The 15,845-nt window shown below is 48.7% G+C and overlaps 2 protein-coding genes across 3 annotated transcripts in view; one reads left to right on the forward strand and one right to left on the reverse strand.

Annotated features, from left to right (window-relative positions):
* Positions 1–9,690: 9,690 nt before the first annotated feature.
* On the reverse strand, positions 9,691–10,862 carry LOC119288464 (protein-lysine methyltransferase METTL21D-like). Its single transcript, XM_037568082.1, has 2 exons — positions 10,140–10,862; positions 9,691–10,039 (listed from the first exon to the last, which is right to left on the reverse strand). The coding sequence occupies exons 1-2, from the start codon at positions 10,807–10,809 to the stop codon at positions 9,879–9,881; spliced, it is 831 nt and encodes a 276-aa protein (XP_037423979.1). The 5' UTR covers positions 10,810–10,862; the 3' UTR covers positions 9,691–9,878.
* Positions 10,863–11,012: 150 nt separating this feature from the next.
* The window catches only part of LOC119288463 (kinesin-like protein KIN-10B), a 6,765-nt gene continuing 1,932 nt past the window's right edge, over positions 11,013–15,845 (forward strand). The window contains exons 1-16 of one of the 2 annotated variants that reach the window (XM_037568081.1): positions 11,013–11,545; positions 11,687–11,894; positions 12,015–12,218; positions 12,389–12,644; positions 12,760–12,962; positions 13,490–13,767; positions 13,857–13,955; positions 14,053–14,151; positions 14,254–14,355; positions 14,440–14,473; positions 14,576–14,617; positions 14,702–14,752; positions 14,883–14,981; positions 15,078–15,158; positions 15,271–15,349; positions 15,432–15,837. In XM_037568081.1, coding sequence (XP_037423978.1) covers positions 11,082–11,545; positions 11,687–11,894; positions 12,015–12,218; positions 12,389–12,644; positions 12,760–12,962; positions 13,490–13,767; positions 13,857–13,955; positions 14,053–14,151; positions 14,254–14,355; positions 14,440–14,473; positions 14,576–14,617; positions 14,702–14,752; positions 14,883–14,981; positions 15,078–15,158; positions 15,271–15,349; positions 15,432–15,837 — 2,705 coding nt within the window. In that variant the 5' untranslated portion in view covers positions 11,013–11,081. The remainder of the gene's footprint in view (positions 11,546–11,686; positions 11,895–12,014; positions 12,219–12,388; positions 12,645–12,759; positions 12,963–13,489; positions 13,768–13,856; positions 13,956–14,052; positions 14,152–14,253; positions 14,356–14,439; positions 14,474–14,575; positions 14,618–14,701; positions 14,753–14,882; positions 14,982–15,077; positions 15,159–15,270; positions 15,350–15,431; positions 15,838–15,845) is intronic. The other variant, XM_037568078.1, reaches the window with a different exon arrangement.

Genomic DNA, 15,845 nt, shown 5'->3' on the forward strand with positions numbered 1-15,845 from the left:
CCCTGCGCGCTTAGGTTTAGACCGGCGTGCTGGCCTCTCTGTTGTGCCTAGGTGGGGCTGCGACGTGTTGATCTTTCGCGGCCGGGCATGACCCAGGAAAGTGTGTCCGGCCAAATGGGATCAAGCGTGTTGGGTTATGTGGTGCACCCCTGCAGGGAAGTTAATCTATTCGAATAGCCGTGATCTTCGGTAACAGGACGACTTGGAGTTGTACCTTGACCTTATGACAACTAGAACCGGATACTTAATAAAACACACCCTTCCAAGTTCCACAGACAACCCGGTGATCGCTTTTCTACAGGGCGACGAGAGGAGGATCGCCGGGTAGGATTATGCTATGCGATGCTTCTTGGAGTTGCTTCTTGGAGTTGCTACTTGGAGTTGCTACTTGGAGATGCTACTTGGAGGACTTCAATCTACTCTCTTCTACATGCTGCAAGACGGAGGCTGCCAGAAGCGTAGTCTTTGACAGGATTAGCTATCCCCCTCTTATTCTGGCATTCTGCAGTTCAGTCCACCGATATGGCCCTTTACACATATACCCATGCATATGTAGTCTAGCTCCTTGCTTGCGAGTACTTTGGATGAGTACTCACGGTTGCTTTTCTCCCTCTTTTCCCCTTTCCCTTCTACCTGGTTGTTGCAACCAGATGCTGGAGCCCAGGAGCCAGACGCCACCGTCGACGACGACCCCTACCACACTGGAGGTGCCTACTACTACGTGCAGCCCGCTACGATGACCTGGAGTAGTTTAGGAGGATCCCAGGCAGGAGGCATGCGCCTCTTTCGGTCTGTATCCCAGTTTGTGCTAGCCTTCTTAAGGCATACTTGTTTAACTTATGTCTGTACTCAGATATTGTTGCTTCCGCTGACTCGTCTATGATCGAGCACTTGTATTCGAGCCCTCGAGGCCCCTGGCTTGTATTATGATGCTTGTATGACTTATTTATGTTTTAGAGTTGTGTTGTGATATCTTTCCGTGAGTCCCTGATCTTGATCGTACACATTTGCGTGCATGATTAGTGTACGATTGAATCGGGGGCGTCATAATCTACATGTGAAGCGGAGTACATGGCAGCCTCGGAGGCAGCGCATGAAGCAATATGGGTGAAGGAGTTCATCACCGACCTAGGAGTCATACCCAATGCGTCGGGGCCGATCAAACTCTTCTGTGACAACACTGGAGCTATTGCCCTTGCCAAGGAGCCCAGGTTTCACAAGAAGACCAGGCACATCAAGCGTCGTTTCAACTCCATCCGTGAAAATGTTTAAGATGGAGACATAGATATTTGTAAAGTACATACAGATCTGAATGTCGTAGATCCGTTGACTAAACCTCTTCCGCGAGCAAAACATGATCAACACCAGAACTGTATGGGTGTTCGATTCATCACAATGTAACTAGATTATTGACTCTAGTGCAAGTGGGAGACTGTTGGAAATATGCCCTAGAGGCAATAATAAAAGGATTATTATTATATTTCCTTGTTCATGATAATTGTCTTTTATTCATGCTATAATTGTATTATCCGGAAATTGTAATACACGTGTGAATACATAGACCACAATACGTCCCTAGTAAGCCTCTAGTTGACTAGCTCGTTAGTCAACAGATAGTCATGGTTTCTTGACTATGGACATTGGATGTCGTTGACAACGGGATCACATCATTAGGAGAATGATGTGATGGACAAGACCCAATCCTAAGCTTAGCACAAGATCGTGTAGTTCGTTTTGCTAGAGCTTTTCCTATGTCAAGTATCTCTTCCTTAGACCATGAGATCGTGTAACTCCCGGATACCATAGGAGTGCTTTGGGTGTACCAAACGTCACAATGTAACTGGGTGACTATAAAGGTGCACTACAGGTATCTCCGAAAGTGTCTGTTGGGTTAACACGGATCGAGACTGGGATTTGTCACTCCGTATAACGGAGAGGTATCACTGGACCCACTCGGTATTGCATCATCATAATGAGCTCAAAGTGACCAAGTGTCTGGTCACGGAATCATGCATTATGGTACGAGTAAAGTGACTTGCCGGTAACGAGATTGAACGAGGTATTGGGATACCGACGATCGAATCTCGGGCAAGTAACATACCGTCTGACAAAAGGAATAGTATACGGGGTTGCTTGAATCCTCGACATCGTGGTTCATCCAATGAGATCATCGAGGAGTATGTCGTATCCAGATCCCGCTGTTGGTTATTAACCGGAGAGCCGTCTCGGTCATGTCTGCATGTCTCCCGAACTTGTAGGGTCTACACACTTAAGGTTCGGTGACGCTAGGGTTGTATGAATATGAGTATGCAGCAAACCGAATGTTGTTCGGAGTCCCGGATGAGATCCTGGACATCACGAGGACTTCCGGAATGGTCCGGAGGTAAAGAATTATATATAGGAAGTGCTGTTTCGGCCATCGGGAAAGTTTCGGGGTCACCCGGTATTGTACCGGGACCACCGGAAGGGTCCCGGGGGTCCACCGGGTGGGGCCACCTATCCCGGAGGTCCCCGTGGGCTGAAGTGGGAGGGGAACCAGCCCCTAGTGGGCCGGTGCGCCCCCCCCCCTAGGCCCCTCCTGCGCCTAGGGTTGGAAACCCTAGGTGGGGGGGGCACTTGCCTTGGGGGGCACTCCACCCTCCTGGCCGCCGCCCCCCCTGGGGGCCTATATAAAGGAGGGCAGGGGGAGGGCAGCCGGACCCTGTGTCTTGGCGCCTCCCTCCCCCTGCTACACCTCGTCCTCCTCCCGCAGCAGCTTGGCGAAGCCCTGCCGGAGTCCTGCAGCATCCACCACCATGCCGTTGTGCTGCTGGATCTTCATCAACCTCTCCTTCCCCCTTGCTGGATCAAAAAGGAGGAGACGTCATCCGCTCCGTACGTGTGTTGAACGCGGAGGTGCTGTCCGTTCGGCACTTGGTCATCGGTGATTTAGATCACGGCGAGTACGACTCCATCATCACCGTTCTCTTGAACGCTTCCGCACGCGATCTACAAGTGGTATGTAGATGCAATCTCTCTCCTATGACTCGTTGCTTAGATGAACTCATAGATGGATCTTGGTGAAACCGTAGGAAATTTTTTAATTTTCTGCAACGTTCCCCAACAACAGGAATCAGTTTATTTGCCGTCTGTCATGGCAGACGGCAAAGGCACCAAAAGCGGACGACAAAGCCCTTTGTTGTCCGCCATCGACGGCAAACCTGACCGGCAAAGAGAGCGACGGTAAACAGGTTCTTTGACATCTGCTTCCGCAAAGCAGACGACAAAGGACCTTTACCATCAGTGGCGGGCGGCAAAGAACATGGACGACAACCATGCGTTAGCCACGTTAGGTGGCTAACGACAGCCTTTGTCGTCCGTCAGCTGACGGCAAAGCTGCACGGCCCTTTGCCATCTGCTTTGTGACGTCAGCAGACCCCGTCGTTTGTTGTCTACCATGGACGGCAAACTGACCAAATGGGTCAGCTCCTAGGTTACACAGGTTGCTGCCACGTGGCTTCTTTACCGTCGATGGCGGACGGCAAAGGTCCCTTTGCCATCGGTGGTGGACGGCAAAGGTCCCTTTGCCGTCGGCAGTGGACGGCAAAGTGCCTGTATTGTTGCTGTTTTTTCTGTTTTCTGTTATATCCCTGCATTTTCAAAAGATATATATGATATATATAGTTTCAACACCAAACATAACCCATGTATCAAACAAAAAGCAGTCCATCAATGCAACATAACGCATAGGGTATTAAAAGATCCAATGCATACATAGTTTCACGAAGTTCATCCATATATACATGCATAGTTTCACATTGTTCATCAATACAAATGAAAACAAGAACTAAACACTAGCATCCATCAATGCTACTTCCATGAAGTGAATCAAACCTGCAAAAATGGGAGTAAGAAAGTTAGAAGAAGAAGAAGACTAGAAGAAGAAGAAAAAGAAGAAGAAGAAGAAGAAGAAGACTAGAAGAAGAAGAAGAAGAAGAAGAAGAAGAAGAAGAAGAAGAAGAAGAAGAAGAAGACTAGAAGACTAGAAGAAGAAAGAAGAAGAAGAGAAGACTAGAAGAAGAAGAAGAATTTTCTTCTTCTTCTTCTTTTCTCATCTTTCTTCTTCTCTTCTATCTTTTTGTCCCTTTCCTCCTCATTCTCATTCTTCTTCTTTTATTCTTTATTTTTCTTCTCTTTTTTCTTCTATTCTTTCTTTTTCTCCTCTTTCTTGTTTTTCTTCTTCTTATTCCTTATTTGTGTCATTTTAGAGCTAACATACGTAATTATGCCATTTTTTAGCCAACTTAGCTTATTATGTCAATTTGGAGGAAAATAAGGTAAGTATAGGTAATTTTTGTGCTAACATAGGTGATGATGCCATTTTTGAGCCAACTTACGTAAGTATAGCTCATTTTTTATCTAGCTTAGGTAATTATGCCATTTAGGAAGAAAATAAGCTAAGTATGCATTTGTTAAGCAAAACACCAGAGAAAACTTACCCTCATCACAACAAATGCGATGAAGATCGCAACTAGGATAACAATTGATCCAACGACATAATGATACCAAGCCTCATTATCAATGGTATATTTTCTAATCTTCTGAATCTTCAAGCGCATTGCATCCATCTTCAAGCGCATTGCAGTGATCTTCATCTTGTGATCATCAACGACATCGACAACATACAACTCCAATTTCACCTTCTCTTCTTGTGAAATGGCTGCATCACCCCTGAATGCACTACGAATCAGATTTTGATGCAGGGGGGCGGTGCATGAGGAAGCTCGGGGAAGCGAGGTTGGTGAAGATGGACCAGGCCGTGGAAGGGCGCAGCAAGGACGAAGCTCACCACCAACAAGGATGATGCAGGAGGAGACGGTTAGCGAGGCTCTATGGGAGGATGGTGACCCATTCTCATCCGACGGAGGCATGGTGCTGGCTGCCACGGAGGCCCAGAGCCCCAGGCGATGACTAGCCGGCCGTCGCTGCTCTCGCGGTCGAGGGCTTCACCGCTGCTATGATGACAACATGGCCCATGGCTGCCGACGGGGATCTGGTCGGGAAGTTGCTGCTGCTCGCGGAGGTCTTGGAGCACGGCGGCACGGGAGGCCCTTGGATCAGGAAGGAGAGATGAGAGGAGAGGGCGGCGGGTGGGGTGAGATAGGCGGCGGCTGGGAGATAGCTTCGAGGAGATGAGAGATGTGTGCCTGATGTGGCAGTTTCATTGTAATAGCGACCGGAAACAAGGGCGAGGCTGAAAACGAACCATTTTCTTTTGCAGGAGGGTGCAGAATCGCCGATATCGTAGCTTTCGGCTTGTCTTGCTTCATAGTGCATTTTCTGGAATCGATTCTAGGGAGAATGCAGAAAGTTTTGGCGTTTTTCGTTGAAACGGCAATGAGAACACCTGCCCGGGCTGGGCCTCTTTGTCAGGGGTCAGGCAGCATCAGTGAGGAGGGAGGGTCAGCGAGAGTGAGGCCACCACCCCCCGCTCGCATGCTTTGAGATTGAACACAAAGCTAAGCACTTCTCCCATTGCAAGAAAGATCAATGTAGCTAAGCACTTCTCCCATTGCAAGAAAGATCAATCTAGTAGGCCAAACTAAACCGATAATTCAAAGAGACTTGCAAAGATATCAAATCATGCATATAAGAATTCAGAGAAGAACCAAATAATATTCATAGATAATCTTGTTCATAAATCCACAATTCATCGGATCTCGGCAAACACACCGCAAAAGAGTATTACATCGAATAGCTCTCCAAGAACATCGAGGAGAACTTTGTATTGAGAATCAAAGAGAGAGAAGAAGCCATCTAGCTAATAACTATGGACCTGAAGGTTTGTGGTAAACTACTCACGCTTCATCGAAGAGGCAATGGTGTTGATGTAGAAGCCCTCCGTGATTGATTCCCCCTCCGGCAGATCACCGGAAAAGGCCCCAAGATGGGGTCTCACGGGTACAGAAGGTTGCGGCGGTGGAAAAGTGGTTTCGTGGCTCCCCCTGATGTTTCTAGGGTATAAGAGTATATATAGACGAAAGAAGTACGTCGATGTAGCTACGAGGGGCCCACGAGGGTGGGGGCGCGCCTACCCCCCTGGGCGCGCCCTCCTGCCTCGTGGACGCCTCGTGGCGTTTCTGACTTCAACTCCAAGTCTTCTAGTTTGCTTTCGGTCCAAGAAAGATCATCGCAAAGGTTTCATTCCGTTTGGACTCCGTTTTGGCACTGGCCTCCAGTTAATAGGTTTGTCCCAAAAATAATATAAAAGAGCATATTAAAGCCCATTAACATCCAAAACAGATAATATAATAGCATGGAACAATAAAAAATTATAGATACGTTGGAGACGTATCAGTCGCCCTGCTTCAAGTTGCAGTACTGGCGCGTGAGGTGGAGGTACTGGGCGCCCTGGTTGGCCAGGAAGTAGTCCCGGATGCGCTGCCAGGTGGTGTAGGCGTCGACGACGCCGCCCATGATCAGCTCGAGGATGGAGTCCGCAAGGGTGAAGAGGATCCAGAGGACCAGCTGTTGATCCACGGCAAGACAGGCGGTGTCGGTATGAGGAGGAGGGTGGCGCTCGATGTGATCCTGGAAGTGATACTGCGTAAGAACACATGTGAAGAAACTGCGCCACTCGATGTAATTGTTCTCAGCAGGGTCGAGATTGAACTTGATATGATTGGAGATGTGGTCATTGTGGAAGTTGTGGAGGAGGAGATCAGGGCACTACTAGGGAAAACCCTAGTAGTAGCACTTGAAATATGCATAGCAGTAGCGCTGGGCCAAGCGTTACTGCTATCGCGCTACAGCTAAACCCTGGTAGTAGCGCTGGTATGGGTAGCGCTACTGGTAAGTATTGTTAGGAGTAGCGCTTCCCTGTCAAGCGCTACTGATAAGTATCTATAGCGCTTGTTCATATGACGCGCCGCTGCTAAGCCAGCGCCACTTGTAAGTATTTCCCAGCGCTACTGCTAATATTTCTTCTTTCACAGATTTGCACCATGTACGTATTTGTGATGTATTTAAACAGGCTCTATACAATAGTTTCATCACATCATATTAAACATACACTATTCTCACATATCATAGACATACAATACACTAGTAGAAAACAGGGTATACGTTCGGGCCAGATAAGCCCATCCCGGTTCAGTCATGAACCGGGACCCATGGGGCCATTGGTTCCGGTTTGTGAGGCCAGGGGGCCTGCCGGGCCTCGTGGGGGCATTGGTCCCGGTTCGCTTGGACACTTTGGTCCCGGTTGGTGGGACGAACCGGGACCAATGGTCCTTGCTCCTGGGCCACCACCATTAGTACCGGTTGGTTGCTTGAATCGGGACCAAAGGGCGGCCTTTAGTCCCGGCTCGTGCCACGAACCGGGACCAATGAGTTACCTATATATACCCCTCGCCCGCGAGCAGAGCACTCCACAACTCTGTTTTTCTGGCCGGCCGTTGGAGAGCTTTGTGGTGCTCTAGCTCACCTCCTATGCACACGAGGTGTTCGATGGAATGCCCGAGCCACACTACTTAACTTTCTCCTCTCCAAGCTCGGCCTTCAAACTCCATTTTTCTCAATATAAAGTATGCTCTGTTGGAAACAATGCGTTAGTGTCTTGTATCATGGATATGTACAAACCTTTGCCCTTTGAGTAAACATGCATTTTGGCACTCAATAAGTCGTTAAAGAAATTTTCATGTGTATCTTTTACTGTAAAAATATCAACTCATTGTCCCAGGGCTGACGGCTTCCCAATTCCATCTCAAATATCTTACAAATTTTCTAATTAGTGTGAATTCCAATCTTTGGTTGGTTAAATAAATATATTTTCACTGCATTTTACTCCAATCATAATTTATAGAATTTACTGTAGTAAGAATCACTCCCAAGGTTACTTTTAAAGTTGACCGGAACACTGTGTTGGCATATGATTGTGATGTTGGGAACTTGGGATTAGCAATTTGGATTCTTATGTCATGTTGCGAATCAGGTTTTGTGGTTGTGCTAATAGTTCCTCGATTTTCCTCTGAACTTGAAAGTTTTCCATTCTTCAAGTGAACTAAACTTGATAGCTTTAAATCAGGCAGTTACAATAGAAAAGAAGTGTTCGGACAGGAGACAACTGCCTTGTGCTAGAAGCCCTCCCAACTGAACAGCTACCTATAGATGAGTCCATGTGAGGCGGTAAGGAGTACCAGGACACAACAGGGAAGGAAATCCTGTAAAAACTTGGCGTGCAGTTTGGCATGTAGCTGTTCTCTTTGTTAAATCTTTGTTTTTCGGAAATGTTAACGCCCACACGTGTGGGCGTTTGCACATCGCCCACACGCCTCCATCATCATTCATTTTGCCACGTATGAATAGATGACATCAGCAGAATTTTTTTTGGTTTTCGGCTTAAAAATGTTGTATCTTCTAAATAAAAAAGCGAACTAAAAATCCGTTTTCACCATTAAATCCGTCTCGACGAGATCTTCAAAACTAGACCCCATGTTGACATGTTTCGACGAATTTTTTTTTTGCCAGAAGTTGCCACGATGTTTACACTGCAGTTGTCATAGGGCTTAAACTAAAGTTGCCATGTGGCAATTTTAGTTTGTAGATCATGACAATTTTAGTATTTTGATGATGGCAACTCCAATACTTTGACCATGAAAATTATTTTTTGTATGAACCATGGCAATTTTACGTGCATGTATCATGGCAATTTTAGTTTATGGTTCATGGCAAGTCTAGTTTCTTAATTCCCTGTTTTATAAATGTCAAAATTTACTTTTAAATGTAGAAGAAAATAGCTGAAACATATCATGACAACTTCAGTGTAAACATCATGGCAATTCATATGCAATAGACATGGCAACTTTTAATCCAAATTTTTTTTTCATCAAAACATATCAACATGAGATCTAGTTTCGAAAATCTCATCACGAGGGATTTAATGGTGAAAACGGATTTTCAATCGGATTTTTCGTTTAAGAGATAAAACATTTTAAAAACTGAAAATCCAAAAAGATTCCTGCATGCATGCATGCGATGACGTGACAATCTGTTTACATTAGAGACGTGTGGTGCGTCTCCCTTCCTGCCACACGTGTGGCAGTTAGCGCGACCCTTGTTTTTCTGTGGTGAGTGTACTCCTTAGTACACAAATTTACTCTAGTTATTTAAAATTTATTGAATTGGCAACGCACACTTTTAAATTTAACTCTTCCATTTGAAACAAATATGTGGAGCAGATTATGCTAATTCAATTCTACATCTTCATACATTTACAAAAATGCCAACCATTCTATTGTCAAAATGGATGGGCGCCGCAACGCGCGCCGATCATGATCTAGTTAGCTCTAAAAGCTACAACTACACGGGTCCACACGCGCGACATCGGGCGAACCTTCTCACCACCGACGATTGAGAGGTCATCAACAGAGGGGAACCGTGGAAAGAATGGCCAGGAAGGCTGGCCTCAGTTGGTGAAAGATGAGCATCTTTCTTTCTTGCACGAAAAGAAAGAAAAGACGAGAAGGGGATAACTAGTTGGTAGACAAATGCAAAATTGGGTGTATGTTGATAATTCCGAGGTTTTCTTTGACCGTGCCTAAAAAACACCGACGCGCGCGCATACAGACACACACACACACAGAGTATGTGGAATTGGCAAAACTTTGGAGGGGCCTATTTCGAACAAATTAAAGAAAACATTGCGCCACGGAATGTAAAAACATTAGATTCGCACAAGGATAGCCAAATTTCCCACATATTTTTGGGGAAATTCCATCTACTGTTATCTAAAATGATTGATTGGATGTGTACCACCCCACCGAGAGCTTCATCAGTATCAATATCAGTATCAGTACATAGGTACTCATAAAGTTACAACAATTGAGACTGTTGAGCAGCTATGGCGATGAGACCTTCTTCTTCTCCTTCTCCTTCTTCTTGATGAGGATGAAGATGGCGACGCGGTTGGTGCGGAAGTCGGGGTGCCACTGCTCCTGCTCCACGCACCCGACCTCGAACTCCGCCATGGCCGCATCCAGGAAGCACTCCACCACCACGTCTGCGAGTTCATTCATTCATTCATTCACTCACTCATTCATTCAGCAATCAGCAGCAATGCATCGTTTGATCATCGGATTGGACGGGATCGGATCGCTCACCGTTGCGGAGCTCGCCGGCGAGCAGCACGGTGGTGCGCGGCCCGGCGATCTGGCAGAGCGTCGCCAGCAGGTCGCCCACGGCCTCCTCGCTGTACACCACGTCGGACCCCAGCACCAGCTCCGGCGGCTCCGGCTCCAGCCAGAGCAGCAGCTCCGGGTCCAGCTCGTACCCGTCGCCCCACACCAGCTCCGCCACCGCCGCCGACCCGCCATCTCCGACGTTCTCCTCGAGGTTCTTGCGCAGCAGCCGCACGCGGTCGGGCAGGTCGGTGGCCAGGACGCGCGCGCCGAGCAGCGCCGCGACGGCGGACACGAGCCCGCAGCCGGCGCCGAGGTCCACGGCGCGCGCCCCGCGCACGGAGAGCAGCCCCGCGTCGGCCGCGTGCTCGAGGAACTTGGCGAGCACGACGGCGCTGTCCCACACCACGGCGCCCGTGACCCCGGAGGCCCCCCGGAAGGAGGACGGCTGCTGGTGGAGGGAGATGCGCCGGCCGCACGCGTCCATGGGGAAGGCCGGCACGCCCTGCCGCGCGAACGCGTTGGGGCGGTGCGACGCCGGCTGGAGCAGCGCCCACTGCAGCATCGTCTCCGACGCCCCGCTCTCCACGCGGCGCGCCGGGCCCCCGTACAAGCCCATCACCACCGTCGGGGACTCCTCCACCGGATCCATCGTCGTCGTCGTCGTCGGCGGCGGCCGAGGAAGGGGGGAGGAATCTGGCGAGGTGGGGGTGGGTCGTACGCCTGGTGGGGTGGGCTTGTATTGTAGCCTGCGTTTCTAATGGGCTGGGCCGGGATGGGCTAGTGTTTTACTGGGCTTGTGGCCTGTTGTGTTTCTAATGGGCTGGGCCGGGATGGGCTAGTGTTTTACTGGGCTGGACATGGAGGTCCGGCCCGGCCCGGCCCGGGTGGCGACGCTCCGTCCTCTTTCTTTCTTGTGGACGGATGTGCTCCCCGTCTCCATCCCCATCCGCCATTTCGAATTCCCCATCCCCATCTACAACGGCTCTCTCTCTCTCTCTCTCTACAAGAAGAGAAGAAAGATTCGCCATTGATTCCGCCCGGGGCTCCGCATCCGCCGCTCTCTCCACCCCGAGCTCCCCGGCGAGGCGGCAGCTGCTGGTGAGCGCCGCAGATCCGGTTTCCATGGAGGTGGAGGCGGTGGCATCGGCGGCGCCGGCGCTGCCCGGAGCGGGAGACGGCGCCGTCAGGGTCGTCGCCAGGATCTACCCCCCTTCTTCTGCCGCCACCACGACGGCGGCGCCAGCTCCTTCCGCGGGGACGTCGCTGTTCCAGGTCGCCGCCGCGCGGGGCCGCCGCCCGCGCGCCTCCGGGCCCGGCGCCGGCGCGACCCTCTCCTTCACCCCCGCAGCTCCGTCCACCACGTCCTCTTCCTCTTCGTCGCAAGGGTAATTCAAGGGCTCCTTCCTCGCGCTGCTCCAATTTTCAATCTGCCATTAATTCCTTCCCGACTGAAAAGAAAGATGGATCCAACAACTCGACTTTTTTTCCCCCTCACCTCACCTCCTCTCCTCGCGCGTGGCGTGCAGGAGGGCCGTCGCCGCCGCCGGCCAGCGCAAGGAGGAGCACAGGCTGGACTGGTGCTACCTGCAGGACGAGGACAACCACCAGGTCTTCCTCCACGAGCTGCACCCCATCCTCGCCCACCACCTGCACAACCACACCCACACAACCGCCGGCAGCAGCGCCTGCGTCGTGGCCTGCGGCGCCGCCGCCGCCAAGGACCACCTCTTCAAGGTACTACGCACACAAGGCGCCCTACGATTTCGAATTTCAGAGACACACCCACAGTATGCACGCATCTGTAATTTCGAATGTCTCAACATTCTTCCTGCTATCTGTCTGTCTCTGTCTCAGGGGTCGCAGGAGCAGCCGGGCCTGGTAACCATCGCCATGGAGGAGATCCTCGGCTTCGCGGAGTCCATCGGCGGCGCCGTCAGGGTGTCGTCGTACCAGGTGGTGCAGGACACCCACGTCTTGGATCTGCTGGAGCCCAAGGAGCAGGAGGTGCTGGTGCTGGAGGACGCACAGGGCAAGACCCACCTCAAGGGCCTCTCCAAGGTCATATAAACTCTGCTCTCACAAGTCACAATGCAATGCAGCCTCTTTTTAAATTGTTTCAAGCAGAGAGTACTAACAAAATACACTTAGAAGAAGATTTGCTTTTACATCCCACCCAACTTAACAATCTAGTAGAGTTGTGATTTATTAATATTGTCTTTCCTTTGCAGGTTCATGTCAAGTCGATCGAGGATTTCGCGCAGCTGGGTTGTTTCGATGAGAACCAAGACAAGCAGCAGCCCACCAAAGCTTCTTCTACCCAGCAGCAACCCACTAAACCCTTTTCTACCCAGCCGCAACCCGCTAAAGCTTCTTCCACCCAGCTACCGGCCAGAGGGCACCAAGGCCTCATCATTCACATATCTACCTCTGACCAGGACGGCAAACAGCGTACTGTGGCCAAGATCAACTTCCTCAGCCTCTCAGGTTTGTGTTGCGATCCTCTCCTGCGTGCACCTTGTCGAGCACAGCACTGGCTCGCTGACCCTTTTCTACCAGTATGTGACATCCACCTTATTTATGTTTGATTCTTGTTTGTCAGACTATATGGACCCCAAGCAGAAGACCGGCGGTGGAGCGGCCGCTCTGTCGAGCAGCGGCAACAAGTCCATGTACACCTTGATGAATGTCGTGCAAGCGCTCAACAGCAACCAGAGCTTCGTGCCGTACAGGCAGAGCAAAGTTACTCGTATCCTGCAGGACTCTTTGTGCAAGACGAGCGGGGCCGTGGTGATCGCCTGCTTGGTAAGCTATGCTCACCATCTTCATCTTGCGTGGCGTTGTTTTGTTCATTGGAAGAGGATAAGTAGTGTTTGCATGTTGTAAATCTGTATGTATGTCAGCCTGTTACTGGAACGCAAGTTCTAGCTCTTTGTAAGCACTCCCAGAAGCTGAGATTAGTTAGATGAAGAGGTTGATTGAACTTTATTACTCCTTGTTAGGTCGCAATACTTTTGTTCCTTGACTACCAACCATGCAGAGCTCAATATGTATGTATGTATGGCAAAGTGTTCAAAAGTTGCTAGAAAAATAAAGCTGGGCATCATAATTTTAGTTGATTTATATAACAACACCTTCTTGGCCAGTAGGGGTTTTGGGTTTAGGGTGCAATCTTTGTACATTCAGATCTGATAAATTCATAGGTGCTAGTAAGTCCAAAATGTATTAAGCTACCATTACTTGTGACTGTTTGCTATGCCTGTACCCTTTTATGCTTTACTTGCTTACCTACCTATTGGAATTAATATTAATACGCTTCATGGTTGATGCAGGAAGAAGTTTCCTGCCAAGATGCGGTTTCTACTCTCAGCCTGGCCGCTCGCTCGAGTCAAGTGGCCACTCAAGCGGCTAACGAGCAATGCCGCAGATCCACGAGTGTTACAAGTTTCAAAAGGGCAGATGTTAACTTGCCAGCAGTTGCTAAAAGCTCCTCAAGGCCAATTCTTTCTTCTACACACCAACCGAATCCTGTGGTAGAGAAGCAGCAGGATCGGCCCCAATGGAACATGAGCGCAGTAAAAGCAGCTCGAACTCCCATTGCCAATAAGAGGTACCATTCTAACCTGGCCGAGAATGGATTCGAGCTTGACACTTGACTAACATCGTGGTTACTAACTTTTGTTTTTGATTTGTTACAAGGTCTCAACCAACCATGCATTCGGCAAAAAAATCTGAAAACTCGCTCCCTACTCCTATCAAAATTACCCAAAAGGCTGCTACACCCACAATGAGTGGAAGGTACCACACCATTCATTGCATAAGGCCGGTGATCATTTTGAGCTTGGCAATTGACTAACATCGTGGTCACTGACTTTTGTTTTTGATTTCTTGCAAGGTCTCAACCAATCACGCTTTCAGCAAAAAAACCTGAAAGCACGGTCTCTCCTCCAACCAAAATGAAGCAAAAGGATGCCAAACCTGCAATGAGTGGAAGGTACTACACCGTTCGTTAATAAATCCTGTAAAAAAGGCTGGTGATGGATTCGAGCTTGGCCCCTGACTAAAATCATGTGTTTTTATTTATTCTGTATAAAAGGTCTCAAGTGATGATGCGCTCAGCAAAGAAAACTGAAAGCTCGCTTTCTGCTTCTATCAAAACGAAGCAAAAGGATGCTAAACCTACTGCAACGAGTGGAAGGTACCACACCATTCATTAACTCGAGGAAACTTCTTGTCCAATTTTTCCTTTCATAAATAACTTGTGTCTTCTGTACATGTACAGTACCTTGTTATGCCCAAGCACCAATTCATCAAAGGTAAATAACTTATTGCAATGTTGCAAGCAGAGTAATATGCAGGTGTTGAAGTTGCCATTCTAATGTTTCTAACTAATCATTTCCAATCTATGAAATTTGTAGGAAGAGGCAGCAGTCATTGCACCAGCAGCAACAGAAGTCGAGGTTAGTTACACGGATCGCACTTGTGCATGATTGTTTGGTTATCAGTTACTTAATTTAAATTGTTTCCGCTGCATCATTCTACAGGAGGTACAATCGTCACAGGGCATGGAAATCGATGCTCCATCAACAGATGAGGTACATTTGTTTCTTTTCAGTAATATAGTGTCACTAGGTACATTGGTTTCTTTCCGGTAGTATAGTGTCACTAGGTAGATGATAGCCTTGTTAATAATGATGATTGCCATATGCTGGACACAATATGCAGGGATTGGATAAAACAAGCGATGCTTTAGATACTGTGCCATCTGAAGTACAGAAGGTGGTCTCAAGGGGTGTGGCAATCGATGCCCAATCTACAGATGAGGTACTTTGGTTTCTTTCTGGTAGTATAGTGTCGTCACTAGGTAGATTAAGAACCATTGTTAGTAATGGCTGCCGTATGTTGGACGCAATATTGCAGGGACTTGATAAAACAAGCGATGCTCTGGATACCGCATCATCTGAAGTACAGAAGGTGGTCTCAAGTGGTATGGAGGAAGAGGTACATAGCCCTAGCCCCTGTGCACATGAAGGATACCTGAACTGCTTTTGTTTTAGTAGCTCTGTTTATCGTAAATAAACATTAACCTTTTATTATTATTATTTTTATACAGGACTATTCGTCGTCAGGTCTGGATGCGGCGAGTTCGTGTACCATTGACTTGGGCGAAACCTGCTCTCCAAACATTCCTGGTATAACACTAGTCTTGGTAATATTTTCTTGGCAAACCTTGTTTTGGTGTACACCTAATTGACAATTAATCGTCACTCCCAGATGCCTTTGTCGAGAAGACTCCAGTCAAAACTCATATGAACACTCCAAAGATCAGCGACAAGCTGAGAGAGATATCAAACTCACTGAAGCTTCTTAATGCTCGTCCATTGAGCGTAATGGCACAAAAGGTGGCCATGGAAAAGACACAAGAAGAGGGCATGGAGAAGACACAAAAAGTGGCCATGGAAAAGACAGAAGAAGTGGCCATGGAGACGACACAAGAAGTGGCCATGGAGACGACACAAGAAGTGGCCATGGAGACGACACAAGAAGAGGGCATGGAGACGACACAAGGAGTGGCCTTGGAAAAGACACAAGAAGAGGGCATGGAGATGACAGAAGGAGTGGCCATGGAGACAACACAAGAAGAGGGCATGGAGACGACACAAGAAGAGGGCATGGAGATGACACAAG

The sequence above is a fragment of the Triticum dicoccoides genome, chromosome 4A (genome assembly GCF_002162155.2).
Source record: "Triticum dicoccoides isolate Atlit2015 ecotype Zavitan chromosome 4A, WEW_v2.0, whole genome shotgun sequence".
In the NCBI taxonomy this organism is placed as follows: Eukaryota; Viridiplantae; Streptophyta; class Magnoliopsida; order Poales; family Poaceae; genus Triticum; species Triticum dicoccoides.

Bases quoted from the DNA above. Each gene is read 5' to 3' on its own strand.
- LOC119288464 (XM_037568082.1), bottom strand. From the start codon at position 10,809: ATGGATCCGGTGGAGGAGTCCCCGACGGTGGTGATGGGCTTGTACGGG. The intron at 10,040-10,139 runs GTGAGCGATCCG...ATGAACTCGCAG, and splicing joins CGCCGGCGAGCTCCGCAACG to ACGTGGTGGTGGAGTGCTTC.